This window comes from Felis catus, chromosome A1 (assembly GCF_018350175.1).
Source record: "Felis catus isolate Fca126 chromosome A1, F.catus_Fca126_mat1.0, whole genome shotgun sequence".
In the NCBI taxonomy this organism is placed as follows: domain Eukaryota; kingdom Metazoa; phylum Chordata; class Mammalia; order Carnivora; family Felidae; genus Felis; species Felis catus.
Genome location: NC_058368.1, coordinates 170,197,616 through 170,223,540, shown reverse-complemented (window position 1 = coordinate 170,223,540; position 25,925 = coordinate 170,197,616). Strand labels below are relative to the sequence as shown.

Here is a 25,925-nt window from a genome sequence, read left to right as displayed (position 1 = left end):
GATTGTAGACTAGCAGAGCAAGAATTCCTGGCTAGAGTGCCACTTGTTTTGATTTCTTCATACATTATAAATCCTCTTTCAGCTCCTCACTGTGTTCAGCATAGTGACTCAACAAATAATCAGATGATGGTGGCAAATAAATTTTGAAAAATCATTTACATAAAACCTCAATTTATCACATTAGCTTGTTCTTGTAGATATATCCTGAGAAAACCAACATCTTTGTTCCATATAAGGATAAAAGCCCCAGATTTTGCCCGGCTCTCAAATACTGTTAAGTAGAGCCTTACATATGCTACATCTTTGTCTTCAACAATAGAATGATTTCTACCTGGGGCCATTAGCAACTGCTTCCTATTTATGTAGCCACCCAGTAGAAGAGTAGTTATTACTAATTTTTCCACTCTCAGTAGATTGAAACTCAAAAATTGTCCAGAAGTTTATAAAAAGAACAGCATAAATATGGTTCTGTTGAATACCAACATAGTGTTATGTTAAATGATAATAATTGTTGCCATATTTAAAATATATTTTCTAAGAAATCAACAACAATAACATCTTGAAAAGAAATAAAACTGGAGAATGTAGGGTTAAAAGCAATGACTTGGTTTGTTTGTAGGATTACAGTTTCAAAGTATCCATTATGAATAGTGTATATGTTATAAATGTATTTATTTTCACCTGGAAATTTCAAAGCATTGTTGTACAGTAACTGTACTTAATTAGGTGTTCAACCATTATACCAATTGCTGTTCTGAATTATAAACTGTTATGTATTAATTATTTACCTTGCAGTTTTCTATTATACCACCAGGGGTCATACATAACATTAGAAATCTTGAAGAGATTCGGACATGGATAGCAGTTTCTCATCTACATACTAAGTTTCATTATATTTTAGTAACTGAAACAAAATGAAACATAATGCAAGATATTAATGACATAATTATCACAAATTATTTTTCTTACAATAGCACTTTCTTTCTCTGGAGGGTCATATTACAAGTATCCAAACATCTTGTCAAATATGCAATTCATTCTGAAAACCATGGAAATAATATGTAAAAGAGAACTCCCTTCTGGATCAATTTTTAACCCTGTCGAAAACAAGAAAAGCTATAAGAACATAGATTTGGATATGGTGAGTATATCCTAGTATGTAATGATTCAGATAGCATATGATGAAATAATTGTGCGTGCCAATACAGTAACATTGCAGAAGATGAGTTTAGCTGGAGGTGGGGCCAGGGAGAGGAATGAACAGCAAAAACACTAAACCATATGCACATTTCCTGGACAGGGGAAATGTAGTTAATAAGATTAGTAGGCATCAATATGCAGCACCACTACTTTAAATAGAGTAGTGTCATAATGCGTTTTTCCTTATAGATTCCATCTCAGCAATTTAATTGGAAATTGCACCCCAATTTAGATTAACTTATAATGAGGATTTTAAGATATTACATTTACATTAAAAGGAAAGTACATAAAGTACAGGCTATTAATGAGAGCATTTGTAGTATTTTATGCTGCCGTAATTCATACGTAATAACATTTAAAGTGCTATTTAAATCAATTGAAATGTTTTTAAATGGTTCAAAATTGAGGAAATAAAATAATTCCTATGAAAATATGAAAAATTTTCTTTTAATTTCTAACTTGGACATTAGTGATTAACATTAGAGAAAACTATCCCAATCATATAATTGCTTGGTCTGTAATAAACTATGTATTATGCCAACAGAACTACAGTGAACCATATAATTTGTTCATCTATGTTATAGGCTGATGTACTTCAAAAGACAAACTTCAATCTCTGCGGCTCATAATATATTTCCTTTTCTCACATATACTCCAAAAGAAAGCAGTGAACACTTTAAAACCTTGATTCTTTTGTTATTTTATTTTTTGTTGTATAGACTTATTATTTCATAGTTTACAAACAGAAAATGTTTTTCTAATAATTTCTTAAAAAGGAAAAATATGTTTAACATAAGAGAAGTTGAAACCACTAAAAATTTTTGAGAAAGACTATTTTTTCAAATAGTTATGAGTTGCCTTACAATTTTCCCATGCTTCCCTTGGGCCCTTTCTAAATTTTTGTTTGTATTTGTTTTTGTTTCTTAAGAGAGTAAAGTTTGTTTGTTTATTTATTTAGAGTGTGTATGTGTGTGTGTGTCCGTGTGCAGGTACATGCTCACACAGGAGGGGCAGAGACAGAGGGAGAAAGAGACTTCCGAGCAGGCTCCCCACTGTCAGTGCAGAGGCTGATGTGGGACTCGATCTCAGGAACCGTGAAATCATGAACTGAGCTGAAATCAAATGTCAGACACTAAACTGACTGAGTCACCCAGGTGCCCCTCCCTTCTGCCCTTTCTAAATGCGTGTGTGTGTGTGTGTGTGTGTGTGTGTGTGTGTGTTTAAAGTTTATGTATTTACTTTAAGAGAGAGAGAGAGCAAGCTGGGAAGGGGGGGAGAGAGAGAGAGAGAGAGAGAGAGAGAGAGAGAGAGAGAGAATCCAAGCAGGCTCCACACTGCCAGCATGGGCCATATATGGGGCTTGAACTCATGAACTGAGACATCATGACCTGGGCCAAAATCCAGAGTAGGACACTCATCCAGCTGAGTCTCCCATGTGCCTCCCTTGGGTCCTTTCTAAAATCAAGTAAAATATAAGTATTAAAGGAAACATATTTAACCACATCTATGTCATCATTCTAGCTTTAGTGTTGCTCCATCATTGACATAGAGTGACATATGCTAAGTAATTTGAACCTTTTGGTTATAATTACTAATGAACACCAATTACTTCATGAACAAAAGGGATCTTGTTTTTAAGTTTAAAAATGTTTTAACAATAAATATATAATCTAAGATATGGAACAACTGTAAGAACACTGATCATGAAGAGTTAAGACCTGCTAGCAACTGACTGATTCAGACGAGGTCCGTTGGGCTCTCTAAACCCCCAAATGCTTATCTTTAAACAAGACATCGTCACCATCAACACCATCACCACCACCACCATCATCATCATATTCACTCTAATCTATGGAGTTGTGAAGATGTGCCTCGTAAATTAGTGAGTGCCATGAAAATGTAAACAATGATCACTGAACATTGTATTTAGGAACTCACTTTAATTTAGGCAGTTAAATATAATAATTTTCATCTAAGGGCATGATTATGCTGATTAAATAATTGTTTTACAATGTGGTTAGTTGTGCTTAACGGAGTGATTTGAGTGTTTTTGCTTAAAAAAATAAGATATTGTGAAATCTTGACAATATGAGTGTTCTGGTTATGAAGGGGCAACCTTCAATGTTGATTCTGCTTCTCTTTAAGAACCTATCTGTTCTTGCCACTCTTGGTGCACAAATGCCACAAGGAAATGGAAGCTTACCACTGGTACAGCTTTGACTGAGCTGGAAGGAGCAAGGTGTTAACACATGAAAAGAATGTTAACTGCTGAGAGTGGGACAAGTCACTAAGTCTTTGTTCCTTTTTCAACAGAGAACAAAGAGCTTTGTTTCAATCTTTTCTATGTTCTATCTCAGCTCTATAACTGTGATTCTGTGAGGGCATTAGAACAGCTTTTAGCCTGTCAGATTTATTCCCTCCTTTTGCCCCCTCCCAGTGCCACACCATGTAAAGAATAGAAAAGGTAGTGTAGCCACAGTGCTACTACAACTTCTGGTTCAGCTAACTGATTCAGTGCCTGATTGCACGTTTGAACATTGCTCCCCAGTTTCAGCCCAGTGTCTTCAGTGTAGCTTTGTCTAAGTCAGCCCCTCCAGTTCAGTTGAGTACTTAGCCATTCAATACCCATCTCTCTCACCTACTGCGAGAAGACCTGGGAAACGGAGAGGAAAAGGGAATATAAACAATACATCTGTATTCGACCCTCTCCCTTCTTTGTCATTGGCACACCATAATAGACAGCCCTCATCTTCCAATAATGCTGAAAGGTCCATGCCAGCATATTTTGGTCACTGCAACATATTTTGTTTTTAATATGTTTATGAGCATCGGAGTAAAAGCATATTTAATTTGTTTTCCAAGTACTACTATAACACTGCTGAAAAATAAAGAATTCTGTAGGATATACACATTATATACACTATATAAGAGTATAGAAGTGTATTATATACACTATATAACAATAGGAAATTTCCCCTCTCTGCTTCTAGAGCCCATTTCTCCTTTTAATGTCCTTTTAAGCTGATTCAGATGCAAGGTTCCCATTGACTTTGACAAATGGTGCACTTTAACTAGCTCTGTGGCATGCAGAGCCAGAACACAGGATTGAGTTCTCTGTCTTTTGCTCACTAGCAGAGCCGAATTTGCTGAGTACAATTGTCACATGATAATAACAACATAGTGTTTTGGAGATGGTAGATTAAAACGCAACCGGAATGCAGTAGACCCTTTACTAAATAGTTGTAGCTATCCTAAAGTACAAATCGTTTTCTAAAAACTAGGAAGCACACAGCATTTACATTCACATGTGGTTAGCAATCTCATCCTTTAATGTACTAGCAAGCCAAAGGCACTATCAAATTTGGGACATTTTGTGCTATAAGTGTAACCGTACATGGTTACTAGGAAATGGGTTAGATTGAGACACAGGTTCTTTAAAATTAGGAGCATTATCTTATGATTCTTGTCCTATTATTGAAGTAGGACATTTGTGTTGAGAGGTCCTTTAATGGCAATGTCAACCATGCACCAAATGACAAAGCAAGGATGAAACTCCAAAAGCTATCTCTAACCAGCCACAATACAGCCTATCCTTCAAAGCTCATTTCTGTCATAAAAGAGAGCCTGGTCAGACATTCAGAGCTTGTGTACTCAAATTTGCATAAAATTCAAGCTGATGTGGTTATCTGAAATTTCAGCCAACAGTAGATTAACAGCACTTTTGTGAGTGAGCTTCTCAAAATAGGTATTGTACAGCTGCAACCGATAGCTTATTGGAGGACATAATCAAGAGGATATGGCCACTGGTAGACCCACGAGCTGGCCCTGGGCACTCTGAGGCTCCTCACCCCTTTCCCTGCCCTTGGAATCTATGTTCTGCTCACTGTTCCCACAGCTGGAACCATTTTTAAGTATGCAGCCTTGAGAGAGTGGCCCATCTCTTCCTTTAATCTCAGCTGGATCTCTGGGTACAGGGTCCAGTTTGCAAACCAACATGGTCCAGTTGCCCAGCTTTAGACTATGGAAGAGACAAAAGAACCTAGGAAGGAGTCATAAAGCCAAGAAAACAAAGGAAAGAAGGAAGAGAGGAAGGAGGAAGGTAGGGAAGGGGGTGAAAAGAAAAAGTTCTCTGGGAGTCATTTAATGCACTGCTCAGTGTTTCTCATACAATCTGTGTTAAAAAAAAGGGCCCTCTCAACTTAAAAAAAAAAATTCCAAACTATCACAGACTGATAACTTTGTAAACTACATTATTAATGAATTACTGAAAATGAAACAAAAAAGATATAAAAAGAGGAACATTAATTTTTTTATTAGACTGAAAATATTTAAAATTAACTGTCAGATTGTTATAAATGTTTCTAAATATGTATTCTTTATTTCTGTACTGTAGTTAACCGTTTGCAGATGGCACTTATCTGCCAGCCACACCTTGAATAGGACTGATTTAGTGTAAAGGCAGAGAACTCTACACTACCTCATACCTTCAAGAGCATTTCTCCCTCTTGTCCTACCGCACTGATAATGTACATGGTAATTGTATTAAATCACTTCATCATCATCACTATATCAATTCATTCAAGTTTGGAAAATATATTTCTTCTTTTGAAAAAGAGCAAGGATGAAACTTTAGCAAGATTTCCATGCAAATGCTTGAACTATATAAAATGGATGAGGATAAGTGATAAGCCTCACTAATCTGGAAAATTCATGGGTGTGGCAGGTTTAGTTGCTCTTGATGATGTGGATGCCCTTATGCCAAAGACCACCAGGGACACCTGCAATTAAGTTAAGTGGGTTCCTTATTTGTTGCAGAGAACACATACCCAAGGAATTAGGGGATATGGCAGTAGGAAGGTGTCACATTGAACCTACTGTAGAATTTGGACTTTGGGTGATTTGGCGGAAGGTCTAAAGAAGCAGATTTGATGCTGTCAGAAAGTAGGGGCAAATCTGTGATTGGGTATTTTGTGAGTGGTACAGTGAGTTTTGTCTGTGCTTAGAAAAAATTTACCAAGTCTTTTTCTTTTTTAAATTTATTTAGCATGGTCTCAGAATAATATTGTCTGAGGTTGATATTCTGTGAGTTTATAACTAGCAATAGAACAAAATGACCAGGCTGTGAGCGTCAGACTAGCTTGTAAGAATATTGTTGTCAAATCAGCTCTGGCTGGACATCAGAGGCTGCTTTTTCTTTCTCAGGGATGAGTGAAAATGGTATCATAGAAAATTGAAAATAAAGCGTAAATCTTGCTCATTGTCTAATCTTGACATTTGGGAATTGTCTCTGGTGATAAGTGCATAAGTTTGTTACCAATAATTTTTGACTTAACTGAATAGTCTATGGAAGTATGCGGTGTGCATGATTTTAAAAAAACACAAAGTATTGACCGTTAATTAGTCAAGCCATTCACAAGTTTCACATAGCTACTTACATATTTATTCAGAATAAGTTTGCAACAGGAGGGCTGTCAGGCATCCGGGCTGAGACAGAGCAGTTTGAGAAAAGAATTTCATTTATAAGATTTTTCCATTTTGGGGTAGGCTCTCCTGCAAGGCAGAAAACTGAGTTACTTGGATAAACTGTGTGCATTTACTGAAGTCAGTACATCTCAGTCTTATGTATTATATTACTTTAAAATAAAGCTTTTCATGGAGTATTCTAATATTCTAAACATTGGCTTGTTTTCATTTGCTTTTCTGAATTTTTGTTCCCCACAGTCAGTAGCCTTACGTAGAAGCTTTATCTTACTCATGACTTTTACCTCCAGCATCCGAGTTCTCAGCATAATAGTAGATCAATGCATATCTATGGGACTTAACTAAACAGTTTACCAGAAACTCAAAATATCTTCATTTAAAATTTGTGTATGAACTTCTGGCCTTTCTTTTTTTTTAAAAAAAATTTTTTTTTCAACGTTTATTTATTTTTTTTGGGACAGAGAGAGACAGAGCATGAACGGGGGAGGGGCAGAGAGAGAGGGAGACACAGAATCGGAAACAGGCTCCAGGCTCTGAGCCATCAGCCCAGAGCCTGACGCGGGGCTCAAACTCAAACTCACGGACCGCGAGATCGTGACCTGGCTGAAGTCAGACGCTTAACCGACTGCGCCACCCAGGCGCCCCGAAGTTCTGGCCTTTCAACTTAAGAGTACTTAACATGAAAGTTACCTTTCAATTGTAGATTTATTGCTGTTTGTATAATAAATGAGAGTTATAAAGTATTTTGGAGGCTTTGTAAGTGTTTCTTTGGGGCATACATTAAAGAATGAAATATCACGTGATATTGTGTACACATCACAAGATGTGCATTTGAAACAGTATTGTTGGCGAAAATTCAATGAGAGTGCTATTTTATCACGTCTAACAATAAAATCAGGTTTCTTTGTACCAGTTACTCTAGTAGACCAATTAATCTATGAAACTGTTAGGAAGCACTTTAAGAAAAAACTAACAGGTAAGAGCCCATTTTTTTCCCCCGAATTTGTAGGCTTTTAAAATAGTTACTAAGCAGACATTGACCATGTCTAACTAGGCACATATATTTGGCCCTTAGTGGAAATCCACATTTTAAAACCTGATTTGTTGTTTGAACATTGTTCAGACTTTCTCCTGTCCTCTTCTCCTTGGGTGTCAGGGAGAACTAAATTATATAGGGTCTAAGAAGCACAGTTTTGTCTAATTATTGTCCCTTAGAGATTATAGGATTTCTGTCGTAGTGTAAAACTGATGTCACCGAACACAAGGGACCCATGTGAAAATCAATTAAGACATTAGGTTCAGGTTAACAATTGAAGGGAAACAAAATTCATTGCCCCCAAATATGCTTCTTTAGCATAAGGATAATTTTAGGCTGGTTATTTTTAAGAAATTGCAGACACAGGAGAAGCTGTGAAAACTGAGTAAAAGTTACTCTTTTTGTAAGAGATATTTACATTTTAAGAGAAATCTCCATTTGTAAGGTGTCTCCCTCTCTGCACCAGGAAGACAAGGATGACTCTAGATATGTAGAAACTCTTATCAGAGGAGAGGCAGTGACAAATCTGCATATCAACCTTACCCTTGTTTACTGTACTTTTCTTGTTAACCTTCCATAGCTGCCCCTCCCCCCTTTATGTCTTTAGCTAGAGATGTTATATGAAGTGGTGACTTGGGCCATTTTGAAGAGTATTCCTGGGTGTCTCCCGTGTGCACAGGATGTATACACATTCTTAAATTTACGTTTGGTTTTCTCGTGTGAATCTTTTTATTAACAGGGGTGGGGAGGTCTCATCCAGGAACCTGGAAGGGTAGAGGGAAAATTATTTTTCCTTCTCCATACTGTATGTACTTATAAAACTGTACTTTAGTAAATTGCTCTGTATTGTGTAACATGAAGTTTAAGAAAATAATGCGTTTTCATTTGTATATTTTCATGTTTATTCAAGTCAAATAACTCTTTTCCAGATATATTTTTATATTTTAATTCTAGGAACATTTGCCAGTTAATCAGGGAGGGCACGAAGTTAACCACCTGCTCTGGCACTGTGTGGCTGCCTGGTCATGTGTTCAGAAGAATAGTCCTCAGTTGAATAAGGTGCTTGAACATCTCATCTTTCATAAAGTGCAGCTTCAAAAGAAATGCTGGTAAGAGGGATTCTATAAATCCAAAGTAATTCATGGAGAAACCTTTGTGTTTAAATGTTAAATAGCCTTTGTACTTAAATGTTAATCACACCTTAGTTGACTATGAAAAAAATTTATGATCTCTATTCCAAAATGCTAGGGCAATTTATATATTTTGTATTAGTTCATTTCATCAATAAATTGTTCCTATCTTTCATTTTTTTTGCTAATCTGCATGCATGCATTGCATAATTTATCTTTATCAAATGAAATTTGTTATTGATAAAGAGTGCGTCCCCACATTTAAAACATCCTTTATTTTTTGAGTTGTTAAACAACAGCAGTGAGGCACAGTTTATTATTCTTGGAGGAAATATACTGAAATTCTGTTTCTTTATGCCTTACTTGTAAAGTATAACAAAAATAAATCTTGACTGATAAGTGTTAATTTCCTCCTGTACATATATTAATTTGAGAAGGAAAAAGAAGTCGTAAATTACTACCAAAGAGGACATGGGTTCAATGGAAGAAAGAAGAATTTTAAAGGAGTGTTTCTGAGACAAGTGATCAGAGATTTCCCTTTTCAATATTTGAGGACAGAGTTTTGAATTCCTCTTCCATTGCTATTGGAATAATAGTAATAATAATAATAATAATAATAATAATAATAATAATAATAAATGTCATGCCGTAACAAGTTGCAAATTCAATCGTCATATATTTTTCTTAAAATTAGTTCCTGTTTTTATGTCTCTGGCTTCCAGCTCTATACCAAAGGTCTTTGTATATGTAAATTATAAGAATCTGGAAGATTCCTTGTGAAGGAAAGGTGTTTTCCTAGTTTCATTTGGAAGTTTCTGGGATCCTAGATCAAGTAAAGATTTCTGGAGGATGGCTTAGATTTTGTTTAATTTCCTAGAAATAGCCTAGTGCAGAAGACATTTCATCAAGAACTTGTTCTGTTTTGTCCTGTAATGGGAGAAATCTATTCAGTATTGCAGTTAACAAAGATTGTGATTCCTTCATGTTTTAAACCTAAGGATAATATCTTTAAATAGGAAAATTACAATGTAAATAGAATGTAAGTATTCAATAAATATATATTAATATAGAGCTGATAAATACAACAAAAATTAGAGATTCTCACTGGTATAAAGTAGGTTATGCTGAAAGCCATGGTGATTTTTTTCAGACCACTCTTACTATAGGAAATAAATTGTTAGGGATTCAAATACACACTTTAGTTTTCAAAAGGGGCTAGAACTATGTTAGCTCTTGGAAGACTCTAATAATTACCAAATAAGTATGGTATTCTATACCATAATATGGTATTCTAATAATTACCAAATAAGCAAGTTTAAATAAATATTGAGATAATAAAAGTGGCTAGTTAAGAGTAGCTAATTCTAAAGTCAGGGAATTGTTTCTTTACCCAATTTTCAGTCTTACTGTACTGCATCAACATTGATTTAATTTGTTTATGATTTGTCTTGTTAAACAAACAAACACACCACGGGCCCCAAATGGTGCACTTAGACTGAGTTCCCAAACTGGTGCATAATACATAATCTAAGTGAAGTTTTAACTACTCCTGGAAATGTAGTCTTAAAAAGGTCAGCTAGGAATTTTTCAATCTGCACCAATGAGTTTGCTACTTAGGCCCTCTCCATTCCCCTAAAAACATGAGATAATCAGCATAATAAGACACCTTGCTTTTCTCCCTAGAATGCCATCTTTTTCTTTTGCTAATAATGACCCTCCTTCTATAAAACCCTTCTAACTCCTTGAAGCTCCCCTCTACTTGCTAGATGGGGTGCTTCATGATTCATGAATCATTTAATAAGCCAATTAGACCTTCAAATTTACTTGCTTGCATTTTGTTATTTAACAGTCTTTAAGATAGTTTTTTCCTAAGTTTATTAATTTATTTTGTTGGGGAGGGGCAGAGAGTGGGAGAGAGGGAGAATCCTAAGCATACTCCACACTGCCAGTGCAGAGTCCCACCTGGCCAAACCTACAAACTACAAGATCAGGTCCCAAGCCAAAATGGCGAGTCAGACACTCAACTGACCGAGTCACCCACGAACCTTGGTAGTTATTTTTTTATACTTAGTATTTTGCAGATTTGGGGGCATTGGAGATCATACAGAGCGATTCTTACTTTACAGATGGAGAAAGCAAGGCCATGTTTATTAAACTTACTCGTGACTGGAATGACATTTTTAGGGCCCCAGTATAGCACGCTTCATTCTGACCGCACGAGGAAGGAGATAACTGTTCTGAAGCATCTTGTCACTGAAGATGCTTGTCCTGACTTCTCCTTTTCTGGGAAGACATGGTGAAGATCAAGTGAAGGAGGGGATGGCAGTGTTTAGACAATAAGGAATGACCAGAGGGGTAAATTGAAAAAAATGATAAACATAGTAACTGCTTAAAATCAAAAGGAAAAGATAACTGCTTTAAAAAACACTGGCAAATAATTTTGATTCTATTTCTTATATTTACTGGTTTTTTAAAAGAGGTTTCAGTGTTTTTTTTTTTAAAGTGATGACTCTAGTAAACAATAATCCATTTACATTAAAATATTAATTTTTTATTTTTTAATATTTATTTATTTTTGAGAGACACAGAGCACATGTGGGGGAGGGGCAGAGAGAGAGGGAGAGAGAGAATCTGAGGCAGGCTCTAGGCTCTGAGCCCCTAAAAGATTAATTTTTAAGTTAGTTAGCAGTTTGATTAACTTCTGTTAGTCAAATTTTCTGTTGTAATGATAACACTCATTATGGCAAATATTAAAGAATTAATTTTTCTTCTTACAAAATATTTATTTATGTAATAGCCTACAAAGCTATCAAGAAGTCATTATTCCAGATAAGACAAAACAAACTGTGATGTAATTATCAAAATCAAAGCAGAAATGCCTTCCATTTCTAGGGAAAATTGAGTATTTGTCTTACATACTCCTAAGATTGGGTACATGTAAAAAATTAAGAAAATGAACAATGTATTTAGAATGAAATACAAATATTGAGGCATCAGGCCTTGATAGTACATTAAGACATTGTCATGATTTGCTGGACCAGGTAGCCTTGGAATTTTGACACTTGGTGGAAGATAAATTTGGTTTCGTACTTGAAATTCAATGCCAAGTGACTATTAAGAGGAGTAACCTGAAAAATTTTGTTTGCCGCACATATCAGTAAAGTCACCATAATGGTGAATCAATGTTCAGGGATTTAAAATGCAGAAAGGAGACCATTCAACTGAATGATCAGAAGAAATTTGATTAATAGTGGCAAAAATTTCTTGTGCCCATACAAGTGAGTGGTTCTCATCTGCCCATTTCTGATGCTATCCATCAGTAAATAATTCATCATTGTAGATCCCTGCCTTGCTTCTTATAGCCCCCTTTATAAAGATCATACGATAGAAAAGGAAAGAAATTGACATAAGTGGTTTCGGCTGAGCCTAAAAAAGAGCAGGCCTGGAATCCATGAAAAGACTCAGGGAAGGCATCGCAGAATTAGAGCAACCTCTTTGCTCACTAAGGGACAGGGAAAAAAAAGAAAAAAAAAACGAGGTGAAGAAATGCACTAAAGACAATAAATTATAAAACAGGGTGAAGAAGCAGAGAAAAAGAGACTACATGAACCCCTCCTAGCTGTCATGCAGCAGCCTTTATCTGGGAAGTTGAGCTGCCCTGAGCTGCAGATAAGCAGTTTGCTGTAAGGCAGATTTCCATTTAATGTGGTTAAATTTTATATGATGCTTTATACTCTCAATGCTCCACCCTGCGGTTTGGCCTTTTATAAACTGCCCCATTTGCTCTGGGAAGATAGCTCAAGCCAGTGCAAAAGGCTTTCTAATCTAACATGAAAATAATGAATTGTGTTTATAATTGAATTATTAGCCAATGAAGACTGCTGAGAAATGCAGTATGGCATTTCAGTGGAGCAGTATAACATATAAAATTATATCTCCCAAAGCAAAATAGCTGATTTAATGCACTCCATGAATGTATTCCAAAAAAGCTTGACAATTTAAAATTATATAGATAGGGCAAGTGTTTTCCAGAGGTATGGTATTTGTGTTTGCATTGAAATGAATCAGACAAAATCAACTGCTTTGTATAGGCTGTAAGGCCTTTATTTCTGTCGAGATCACTGATATCCCCATTGCCTATCTCCTGAACCCCAGCAATTATAATGTTCATGGGACAGTCTGACCCAAACCATTCAAAGAAGTTTTTGTCAATAGTCCTCTGCCTTCTTTATGAGCTGAGATGGCAGTGTAGGTCCTCACTCTTCAAATTCATTTCCTGGATTTTAAAATTCATCCTTTGATCCTCTGGGCTAAGTTTAACCATTTAGTATACATCAAGGGTATATGTGTAATTATGCTTTGCTAAGTTATGGTGCAGTAAGAAAACATTCAACCTCAAATCAGAAGACCTGAGTTTTAATCCTGTCTCTTGCTACCTGTCTAATTTTGAATGAGTCATTTAACCCCTACGAACAGAGTCTAGTTAACAGATAAATAGAGACAGTAGCCATCTCAGAGAGGTTTTAAGAGATTTAAATAAGTAATGAGAACACTTTTTTATACTTTGATTCTCCCCTAATACTTCATTCCCTACTAGTTTATTTATTTATTTATTTATTTATTTATTTATTTATTTATTTATTTATTTATTTTTTGAGCATCTGACTCTGGATTTTATTATTATTTTTTTTTCTTTTTTATTTATTTATTTATTTTTATATGAAATTTATTGACAAATTGGTTTCCATACAACACCCAGTGCTCATCCCAAAAGGTGCCCTCCTCAATACCCATCACCCACCCTCTCCTCCCTCCCACCCCCCATCAACCCTCAGTTTGTTCTCAGTTCTTAACAGTCTCTTATGCTTTGGCTCTCTCCCACTCTAACCTGTTTTTTTTTTTCCTTTCCCTCCCCCATGGGTTCCTGTTAATTTCTCAGGGTCCACATAAGAGTGAAACCATATGGTATCTGTCTTTCTCTGTATGGCTTATTTCACTTAGCATCACACTCTCCAGTTCCATCCACGTTGCTACAAAAGGCCATATTTCATTTTTTTCTCATTGCCACGTAATATTCCATTGTGTATATAAACCACAATTTCTTTATCCATTCATCAGTTGATGGACATTTAGGCTCTTTCCATAATTTCATGCCCTACTAGTTTAGATCGGAATTATTTTTTTCCTAGAGAGGCTCCTGCCCGCTGAATTTTGATCTTAATACGTGACACATGTCCTCTCCTCAACTTAACCAAATTAGACACCCTAACTGCTACATTTCAGAACTGTTCTGCTCTCTACCTGCTCTGTCACAACCTTGGTTTAGGCCCATATTGTCTCATGACTCCTGTAGCTTTTTAGCTGGTCTCTGCCTTAAGTTTTCCCATCAATAATTTGTCATACTCTGCTGCCAGCGCTACAACCTAAATGTGATTAGACCACTCTCCGGCTTAAAATTATTTAACAACAACCATCTTTATAGGTCACAGGGTCGCATCAGGGTCTTATAACTTGCCATGATTAGAAAAAAACAAGAAGAACAAAAACAAAGTCTGAAAGATCCTGATGCTGGGATTAATTACCACCAATGAACCAAACAGATGATGTGCCTGATAGGACTGGAGGGGGTTGACAGTCAGTGACCCACCTGCCTTTGCCTTCTCTGGTGAAGCTGCATTCCTGGCTTGTCTAACACGCCAGCCCTTCATTCTTTCCCACTGTCATCCTGGAGCTCTGAGAATGAAGCTCTGTAAGCAAGAGAAAGAACTCTTTTAGCAGACATGCTAAAGACTAGATTTACATGTCCATCTTTTCTAAGTAGTATCAAAAATCAGACAATGGCAAGAGACATGCATTCTTCAAATTAGTTTTCGTAAATGGTCAAAACCAAGAATGAAATCCTGATTGCCCTCTTCTCCATGTGCAGTGAAGGTTGAGACAAATTTATTTACTTTAACCCTACCTTCCTAGACTGTTAATATAATCTGGAGTTTCTGATAACATTAAGGCTAAGTCACTCTTTAAAATGTTCTAGTCCCTCCTTATAGAATAAGTTTTATATCTATATTTAATTTTAAGGTGATATTTATGATATTATTTTGACTTATTACACTTTATTTTTCCCACCCACTATCAGCCACTTACCACTACAATTTCTCCTTCTTAAGCTGTTAAATAATATTTAAATAAATAAATAAATAAATAAATATTTAAATAAATAAATATTTGGTTGGTTTGAGTATATTCTAGGTAGGAACATAGGTTATATCTCTTGCATTAGGTGAGCCCTTGATTGTATACAACTCTAGGCTGATTATAACATTTGTTACCATTCATTTCCCCCTAAAAAGTGGAACATACATTTTGTCTGGAAATAGACTTCTGTGCTCACAGTTTTGTTTTGTTTTGTTTTTTCCTAATTCTCACTTTAAATCACTAAATGTCACTATGCCATTTCCTAACTTATAGCTGTGATTAGATGTTCAAAGCCAGTCTGCTTCTTTTCTCTTTTTTATTTTCAATCCAGAACTTTTAGGAACATCTTTGTGATTGGGTAGCCAGGATATAAAAGGCATCCTCTCTTATTTCCCTGGCCATCTTATGAAGGTGTAAAGACGAATCCTTCACTTCACTTAAAGTCCTGCTATGTGAAGCTTTGCACAAATGCTGTGGTGACAGGTCTATATATCTTGAAGGCCTTCCATTGATTATTCATTTTTCACATGCTCAATGCACAGCTCCTGCCTGTCTGTGCTTAGATTATACATTATGTTAGAGTGGAAAACCCATATATGCCTCACTAAATTTTAGATTTAATTTTTGGCTTCTTGGCATTGGAAAGGTTTTCCTTCATCTGGATTCCATTTTCTTCATAACTTTAAAATCTTTAAAGTTCCTTTATTTTTTTTCCTTTCTGTAGTACTACAGATTTCCCCCCGTAGATTTTGTTTCTTTGGTTGTTTCAGTAGGAATTAGATACTACTGGGTCTCAATTTGCCAGCTTTAAATGCAGTTGACTTCCTCTAAATTATGTAAGAATTTTCCAACTTTTCTCCTTCCAACCAACTTTTACAGTTAACTTCCTCATCATGGATTTGAATTTTACATTTGTATTTTAATTTCTTTGCAATCTCTTGCTTTCTTACTCTATTACCTTTCATCTCAGTATCAAGGCTTTTCATGGTCTTTTCTTCTTCCTTGGCTTTATTAAAGATACTTAAGAGTCTTATAAAAATAACTTCTGGTCCCTTTAAGAAATCATTTTCAGAGATGTGATCCTCTCTGAGTATTTGGACTGGTCTTCTCTTTAAGCCCTTGCTTTAATATATTTTTCATCAGTCTCACATAGGATCCCCTTCTCTTTTCTATTTTTACCTACCTTATTATCTAGGAGAAATCTACAAAAACTTGTTATTTTAAATGAAGAGGTTTGTCTTCACAGGATCCATAGCAGAGATGTTAGATGCTACAACGCTCAATGTGCACTATCATCAGGGACCTTCTTGTGTTCCTCTTCCTCTTTGATGTTTTACCTTTGGGGAGAAAATGCCCTCCAGTGTTCCTGGCATAGTGTTCCTCCTCTCTCCTGCTCCTCACCCCCACACACATTCCCTCCTCTTTCCTACACACATATTGTCACGAGCATGGTTTTCTACCCTTCTTGGCATCTAGAAATTTCCATCTCTGAGTAAGTATAGAGAAATGCTGATGAAGCACAGAAATAATACTCTGGCTCCTTAAAAAAAAAAACAAACCCAAAAAACAGTACTCCCAAAGTAAGGGACTGGCTTTAGTTTTTCTGAACTATGACAAACACTGTGGATAGTAGAGATGTCTTTTTTTCCCCTTTTATTCCTTTTAACTTTCTTTGAGGAACCAAGGCTGCTATGTTTCATGAAGCAGCATGTGTGCACTCCTTATTGCTATTTCTAATCCAGCTCCATCAATTTTATGGTTTGTGGAAATTCCCTATAAAGTTGCTGCTCTTGATGACTTTTCTTTAACTCTTAGTCTTTCATTTGTAGGGTCATGTAGATTTTTGACATTGTCAGTGTTTTCCTAGGTATCTATTGAAAGGTTGAAAGAGCCCTGTGTAAGGGTCGTGACTTGGAGACATTTTATTTTTTAAAAAGTTTATTTGTTTATTTTGAGAGAAAGAGAGCATGTGAGCGGAGGATGGGCAGACAGAGAAGGAGAATTCCAGCAGGCTCCTCCCTGTCAGTACAGAGCCTGATGCGGGTCTCATTCTCACCAACCATGAGATCATGACCTGAGCTGAAACCAAGAGTCAGACACTTAACTGACTGAGCCTCCAAGGCACCCCATGACTTGGAGACATTTTAATTCCATCTTTTAAAAGTGCAGTTTGATCACTGAAGAAATCGATATAAAGGAGTAAGGAGAATCTAGGAAAACTGTCTTGAATACTGATGTCCCTAACCTTTTTATAAGGTTGTATGTAAATAGCTAGGTAGCTTTTTATGAAGCCTCCTGTTATTGTATTTTAGCTGATTTATTTATCATCTATCTGTCTATTTACCTATCTATATTTGTTTATTATATTTTAGCTGATCTATATTAGTGTAGAAGGGATGCTGGGCTGGAGTAAGGCTAGCTGAAGTTCAGGCCAGATCTGGTACTATTTCCCTGTATACAGTGATTCACATTAATTTTAAAAGTGAAAAAAAAAATTGGGGCGCCTGAGTGGCTCAGTCGGTTAAGCATCCGACCTCGGCCATGATCTTGCAGTTCACGAGTTCGAGGCCCATGTTGGGCTCTGTGCTGACAGCTCAGAGCCTGAAGCCCGCTTTGGATTCCATGTCTCCCTCTCTCTTTGCCCATCTCCCACTCATACTGTCTCTCTCTGTCTCAAAAATTAGTAAAACAGTAAAAAAAAGTGAAAAAAATTAAAAAGTAAAACGAATAAAGTAACTTATTTTAGACAAGCCAGTAAACCTCTACATCAGTTTCTTTATTTATAAAATTAGGGGGAAATCTATAATACTTATAAATTACTTTATACATGTTTAATTTCACAACATTGTAAAACCAAGTTATTCTACTAATAATTGAGACCTGGTGAGTTCATAAAGAAGCTAGGGCAAAATTTCTGACCTAATCAACCTTGAATTCAATGTACATTGATTTTCAGTTTTGATTTTTAACAAACTCCCTATTTGTAAGTAAGTATTGGTGTTTCTATCCCATTTTTGGCAGAGGCATTTTCACTTAAAGAAAATTTTTGCAATCAGCATTTATTGAAAATAGTGTGCTTGTGTTGAAGCATTTTTCTACCGTAGGTGGCTGACACTGATGGATCTTTTTTCATCCATATTTTAGTGAGTGCCCTAGGTTAGTTATGATTTTCCAGACTTCAAAGAGAGCAGACAAACCAAAATATTGGGACTGTGAGGTATGTTCAGGGACAAAGACATTTTGTCAACTCTGTGATTATGCTTTGCTTGACCTTTTTGTGAAGTGGGGTGAGGAGTACTCTGAGAATGACTCACTGGTCGTTCACCTCAGAGGGCATCTGGGCCTTAGTCACTCTAGGACTTCACAGAGAAAAGGTATCAAACTCATATCCTTTGACTTTGAAGGAATAGTCTTTTTGTAATTCGATTTAGGTCAGCATTTCGAACCTAGCCATTTTACATGGAGTATTTTATTTAAATTTCACAATAGTCTCCGAAATGTAGGTTTTGCTATCTGTATTATAGATGAAGAGATCCCTTCCTAAGACTAAAGGAGAGTATGCAAATTGCCCTATGTCATATACTTAATTAGTGGTAAAGATTCCATCTATAATTTTTCTGACTCCAAGTTCATGCTTGTAAACATCATGTTGAGTCTATCAGTTAGGATTCAGTTCTTCTGCATGTTAACAGTAACCTAACTACAATTGCATTACTAAATAGAGCTTTAATTACTGCACATAACAAGCAGTATACCATTAATATGCAGATACTTAAGAAAATCAAGCTCCTTCTAGCTTCCTTTTCTTCCATTGTTTGTATTGGACTTTCATCCTCATTGTTGCAAGACAGCTGCTCAACCTTCTGGTGTCATGTATGTATTCCAAGCAGGAGGGAAAGGATGAGCAAAGGAGAAAAAAAAATCACCTGTTATCTAAATTTAATCTTCTTATTCTTCTTTTAAAAATTTTTTAATGTTTGTTTATTTTTGAAGGAGAGAGAGACAGAGTGTGAGCAGGGGAGGGGCAGAAGAGTGGGGACACAGAATCCAAAGCAGGCCCCAGGCTCAGAGCTGTCAGCACAGAGCCCAATGCGGGGCTCGAATCCATAAGCTGTGAGATCATGACCTGAGCTGAAGTCAGATGCCCAAACTGACTGAGCTACCCAGGTGCCCCTATCTTTTTCTTCATCAGAAAAATAATAGCTTACCTGGAAGCCTTTCATAATACACTTCCATTTGTATCTCATTTAGCCTTAAATCTACATTTATGGCTATTCCAAGCTTCAAGAGAATGTGGGGATTCATATTTTAAATCAAAATTTATTAAAATATAATTTACATACAGTAACACTCACACATTTTATGTGTACAGATCTATGGCCTTTGATCAAATACACACACCTGTGCATTCACAATCACGATTATAGAATATTTCCATTTTGAGGAGCAGTGTTAACTGAGCATTTTGCCATCTTGAACAAAACTGAGGTTTAGTTCTGAAAAGAAGGAACAGACAATATTAGGTAGGCAGCATTGTCATACTAAGGTTAAATTTTTCATTGAGGAAAAATTGACATATAATGTTGTATTAGTGTCAGGTGTACAACATAATGATTCAGTGTTTGTGTATGTTGTCAAATGATCACCACAATGTCTAGTTTCTGTGTACTTAAATAATGGTTTGTAAAAGCAATAGAGGAATTACCCATAAGTGAAAGAAGACTGTAGTTATCATTAACCTAGCTTGAAACAGGAACTTGGGTAAATCTCCAGATCTATTTATGTCTCAATTTTCTAATATTTAAAAGAAAAGCTTTCAAAAAGATCTTGAATGTGTCAAAAAGTGGGGTTCAATGAGTGAGATAATTTATGTGAAAGCACATTGAGATCTGTAAAGCTCTATTCAAATATAAAGAATTGTCTTTTTGCCCACGATTAGAGGTGTTTCCTTTTGATAATGATGATGAACTTGACTTACTGGCCTGAAACATCACAGTTGTGAAAGTCAAATGTAATTGTAAAATATACTAACTCTTTAATTGATCAGTGGCTTAAAAATCAAGACAATATGTAGCTCTAGGTAGAGTCAATTTCACATTTTCATTCTTACCAGTTCTCTTTCCAACTATATCTTTTTCAATTGGGTAAAAATAGCACCAAATGTATAATTTCCTGAACCTATCAAGTATATGTACATTTATAACTAATTGTTGTGTGACTTTTTAGTTATTATATAATATTTTAAAGATAAATCTTGACAGTCTTCTGATCAAACTGAAATATAGATTTTGAGAAATTACACTTTTTGTAAAATCAAATAATCTGAACTGTTGGAGTGTTTAGGAAGACCATTTTTAAAAAAATTTTTTTTTCAACGTTTATTTTTTTTTATTTTTGGGACAGAGAGAGACAGAGCACGAACGGGGGAGGGGCAGAGAGAGAGGGAGACACAGAATCGGAAACAGGCTCCAGGCTCTGAGCCATCAGCCCAGAGCCTGACGCGGGGCTCGAACTCCCTGACCGCGAGATCCTGACCTGGCTGAAGTGGGACGCTTAACCGACTGCGCCACCTAGGCGCCCCGGAAGACCATTTTTAAATTTGTTCTCTTTTTGTTTTAGAGGAAAACACTCTTTAAATTCACCTCTTGGAATCAGGTGTAAAAAGTTAAAAATCAAAATCTATTATGACACTTTGGGGATACTCTAGAATCAGACCTCTTGATTGCTTGTTATGCAGGATCTATGAAGAAATGTGATATTTTGTAGTATTTATTACTCTCAGAGTTTTGACATAACACTACTCTGAATGTGAATATCTTTCAAAATGTGGCTCTTTCCTATAGACTTTAATCATGACTAGTGTCAACTAATATTGGCCTTTATTAAAAGTAAATGTATCTGATAACCTGGGATACTCATTATCTCTGGCCAATTACTCTCTTCATTAAAAAATTGTTTATTATTATCTTAATTAAGGTCTTTGTTGTTTTGTTCACAAAATTCCTAGGTTGGATTCAACACTGGCTTTGCTGGTCCTTGGGGAGGCTGCCAAATTAAACATGGCCTGCTTGAAAGCTTTAATGGAATTAATGAGAGATTTTCTTTTAAGCGTTATGTCTGTTCAAAATCAGGTAACGGTATGTTGTTAATTTACGTGTGCTAAAAGACCTGAAGAAAAACAAATTTTATTTTTGCCACTATTTAAATTGAATATAATATTAGGGGTTATAATGAGCATAACTTTTTAACAAAATTTTTAATTAAATATAAAAGTAAATGCACATTTACCATATATCCCAATATGGATAGGTAGACAGATGGGTATAGTTAAAGATGTAGACGTATGGAAATAGATTACACACACACACACACACACACACTCACACACACACACACACACACACACATACATGAGAGGGACTTTATTTTTTTAAATTTTTATGTATTTATTTTGAGAGAGAGAGAGAGAACATGGGGGAGAGGCGAGAGAGTGGGGAGAGAAAAAGAATCTCAAGTAGACTCCACGCTCAGAGCAGAGCCCAATACTAGGCTTGATCTCATGACTGTGAGATCATGACCTGCGCCGAAATCAAGAGTCAGACACTCAACTAACTGAGCCACCCAGGCTTCCTTACATGAGAGGAACTTTAAATTGTATTAACAAACTTGAGAACATACAGTCATACATGGTTTAGTTTCCTTTTTTAGAAAATTTAAAGTATATTACAAAAAACACTTTTTATTGTAATTACGTATTGTTAAAACTTACATTTTAGTCTGCATGAGATAACTTAACAATTTCTTCATTGTTGAACAGTGAGTTTGTTTCTAATTATTCACAGTTAATTGCAAACAATATTGAACTGGTAAATCTCATGAATAAAATCTTTATCTGTGTTTATGACTATTTCTTCAGAATAGATTCATAAATTAGTGAGTGATAGACTATGAACTTTCTTTTAATAATCTCAGAAAAGATGTTCAAATTCCTCTCCAGAAGATATAACTGTCTTGCTTTCCTATGAAAAATGTATAAAGTGCCACACATAAGAACTGAGCTTTATATAAAAAATATTCTTTTATAATATGATATGGAAAATGCTATCTCAGGGGATTAATTTACATTCTGTTGATTACCAAGGAAATTGAAAAGTTGTTCTTTATAAACTTTTTAGATATTTGTAGTTTTTATTCCTTGAAGTAGATTTTATGCAATCTACCCACAGAAAACCTGTTTTTCTTTTTTTTTTAATTTTTTTTTCAACGTTTATTTATTTTTGGGACAGAGAGAGACAGAGCATGAACGGGGGAGGGGCAGAGAGAGAGGGAGACACAGAATCGGAAACAGGCTCCAGGCTCTGAGCCATCAGCCCAGAGCCTGACGCGGGGCTCGAACTCACGGACTGCGAGATCGTGACCTGGCTGAAGTCGGACGCTTAACCGACTGAGCCACCCAGGCGCCCCAGAAAACCTGTTTTTCAATTGAGTACATTTTAGAAATATTAGTTGGTGATGGTCTTTAGCAGCTCTATAAAATTTGAAGATATTTCTTACCATGAGTACAGTATGTAGTTTTAATTATGACAGAGCATATCTTGATTATCTAATAACTATTTTCTCATTTTAGGAAGAAAGCTGCAAGGTAGATGATGTTTCCTGGGCCTGGAATGTTGTCTACATATACACAACAATTCTTGCAGAAATTTGCTTGTATGCAGCCACTTCTAATTTGCGAAAAACTGCTTTTATTGGTTTCTGTGTCTGTACAAGATCACAAAAAGAAATTTTACTCATGGATAAATCAGAAGAACCACCTAAATTGAAGGAAGCAAGTATTTTAGGTCTTTTGGACTATTTCTCTTCAAAAATGTCAGATAATTGTAAGTAAATTGTTTCTCAACTTGTTGAGAAGCACTTCTTAAATGTGTCTATCTGCATATAGCAATAAGTATTTTATATTTTATTTTATTTTATATTTTTACAATATAGTGTTTTATTAGTTTCAGGTATATAATATAATGATTCAACAATTCCATACATCACCCAGTGCTTATCACAAGTGTGCCCCTTAATCTCCATCACCTATTTAATTAATCCTCACAACAATCTCCCTTCTGGTAACCATCAGTTTGATCTCTATACTGAGAGTCTGTTTTGTGGGGTTTTTTTTCTCTCTCTCCCTTTTTCCTTTGCTCGTTTTTTTGTTTTGTTTTTTTGTTTGTTTGTTTCTTAAATTCCACATGAGTAAAATCATATGCTATTTGTCTTCCTCTGACTTATTTCACTTAGCATTATACACTCTAGCTCCATCCATGTCATTGCAAATGGTAACATTTCATTCTTTTTTATGACGGAATAGGAATAATATGTATATATACCACATATTCTTTATCCATTCATCTATTGATGGACATTTGGCTGCTTCCATAATTGGGCTATTGCAAATAATGCTGCTATAAACATAGCATGTAACCCTTTGAATTAGTGTTTTTATATTTTTTGGGTAAATACCCAGTATTGCAATTATTGGATTGTATGGTAGTTCTATTTTTAACTTTTTTTTTTAACGTTTATTCATTTTTGAGAGACAGAGAGAGACAGAGGTTGAGTGGGAGAGGGGCAGGGAGAGAGGCAGACACAGAATCCGAAGCACGCTCCAGGCTCCATGCTGTCAGCACAGAGTCCCGATGTGGGGCTCAAACCCACAAACCACAAGCTCATGACCTGAGCTGAAGTCAGACGCTTAACTGATTGAGCCACCCAGGCACCCAAAATTTTCTTCATCTTTGTCAGAACCAGAGAATGTACACCCTCTGGAAATAAACATTTGATCTCCTCCTCGTGTTCGTACAGGATTTTTGGCTTTCCTGTATCAGTCATTACCATATGTTCCTTTGCTTTACATGATGGTACAAATGCCTAGTCAACTATTTTTACCATCAAATGATAGGTTTTAAAAACTGTGTTGATGTGATTCATTATACCTTGATTCTTACGGCATCACTGATTGATTTTTCCACATGAGGAAAATGATTTTGTCTGGGTTGTCCTGTATCATTGATAATGATCACCAGTTTTGTAAGACCACAGAAGAAAAAGCTCCAAAAGTAGTATAATCTGTGCAGGCATTGTCAAATGATTACTGGGGAAAATAGGTTTGTCTTTTTTGGAAAGCGACTTAAAGAACCTGGAGCTGTTGCTGTATTTAATTGAAAATGATTTTTTCCCATACTTTTATCCTTCAAGTAAGTAAATTTTTTGTTTAGAGTGAGAGAACTGGTCAGAAGTCACACAGATTTGTATTTTAATTCTATAATTTGTATCTTGGAATCCTACATCAAATTATTTAATTTTTCTGAATGATTACTCGATAATTATGATAAGACTACTATTCATATCATAACGCTTTTTATAAGAAAAAATATAGAAACATATAAATGCATGGCATAGTACATTGTGCATAGGAAAGGTTCAATAAAGGTTAATAGATGTTATGGTTGTTAATGTAGTTGTTAATATTACAGTGAGAAAACATCAGTGAGGAGGGATTTTTTTCCTAACACTTAGTACTATGTACACTTTATATCCTGGGGATGCTGTTTTATTTATATATAAAGATATAAATGACAGTGAAAAATATTTTAAATGGTATATATAATATATAAATAGTCTTTTTACTAATAAGTCAAATCGTGTTATCAAGGCTTTAATAGGAAAAAACCTCAAATCATAGTTTTATAAAGGCAATGTTATAGGACACTAAAATAATAATTTCCTTGAAGATAATTTCCTGGTGATCTCATCTGATATGGGAGCAGAACTTAAAGAATCTAGAAGAATGACTATTTAGCATGTTCCATTTTCATTCTGTGATTTTGTGTCACACAAGCTTTTCATAGAATCAGACATATAATAAGTCTAGAGTGAGGTCTCTGGCCAGTGATTGAAGCGCTGCCTTTTAGTTGATTGAATAGAAATTTCTATGTATGCTTATAAATACCAATTATACATTTAACATTTGCTACTGTGGACTTAACTGTGTCCCCCAAAATTCGTATCTTGAAACCACAGCCCACAATGTGACTGTATGCGGAGATGAAATAACGATGGTGGGGCCTGATATGTTTGAATTTATGTCCTTGTAAGAAAAGACACTGGAGAGCTCACTGTCTCTACTATGTGAGGACACAGTAAGAAAGCAGCCGTCTAAAACCCAGGAAAAGAGCCCTCACCATAAACAGAATCAGCTGGCACCTTGATCTTGGAAATCCTAGCCAAGGATTTGGCTAGAAAAGAAATAAATTTCCCATCTTTAAGACTCTCAGTCTATGGTTTTTTGTTATGGCAGTTCAGTTATGCCTCCCAATGGGTGTTGTGCTGTAGGCAGATCTGAATATGCTCAGGTGCCTGACTAATCCTTATCTGAAACACAAATTTTTGCAACAGAGACTCCATTTTATTTATTTGCTTGTTTGCTTATAAGTTTTTAATTCCACTTAGTTAACATAGTGTTATGTTTGTTTTGGGTGTACAATATAGTGGCAGCATAGTCTCTAGATGAGACAATTTTGAGCTTGAAAAACATGAGGGAAGGTGATAAAAATTAATTTATTTAAATGCACAGAATTTTTGCTTGATCCCTGTTGAAATTCCAATTTTGGGAATCATTTTGCCTTGATGGGTCATAAAGGATGATAATAGTTAATTAACATTTATTGAGCTCTTACTATATGTCAGGTATTATTCTAGGCTAATTCATTAATCATTACAACGAGACTCTACCTAGATATTCATATAATCCTCAATTTACAGATGAGAAAACTGAAACATGAAGAGTTTATTTGTCTGAGGAAATATATTTAGGAAACAGTACATCTGGGACT

General features: G+C 35.6%; 1 protein-coding gene across 11 annotated transcripts in view; it reads left to right on the top strand.

Annotated features, from left to right (window-relative positions):
• The window catches only part of TMEM232 (transmembrane protein 232), a 211,178-nt gene that overhangs the window by 44,885 nt on the left and 140,368 nt on the right, over window positions 1-25,925 (top strand). For all 11 annotated transcript variants that reach the window (XM_045034585.1, XM_023258921.2, XM_045034582.1 and 8 more), the window contains 4 exons: window positions 975-1,141; window positions 8,672-8,826; window positions 21,050-21,173; window positions 22,670-22,922. In XM_045034585.1, the coding sequence (XP_044890520.1) occupies window positions 975-1,141; window positions 8,672-8,826; window positions 21,050-21,173; window positions 22,670-22,922 (699 nt within the window). The remainder of the gene's footprint in view (window positions 1-974; window positions 1,142-8,671; window positions 8,827-21,049; window positions 21,174-22,669; window positions 22,923-25,925) is intronic.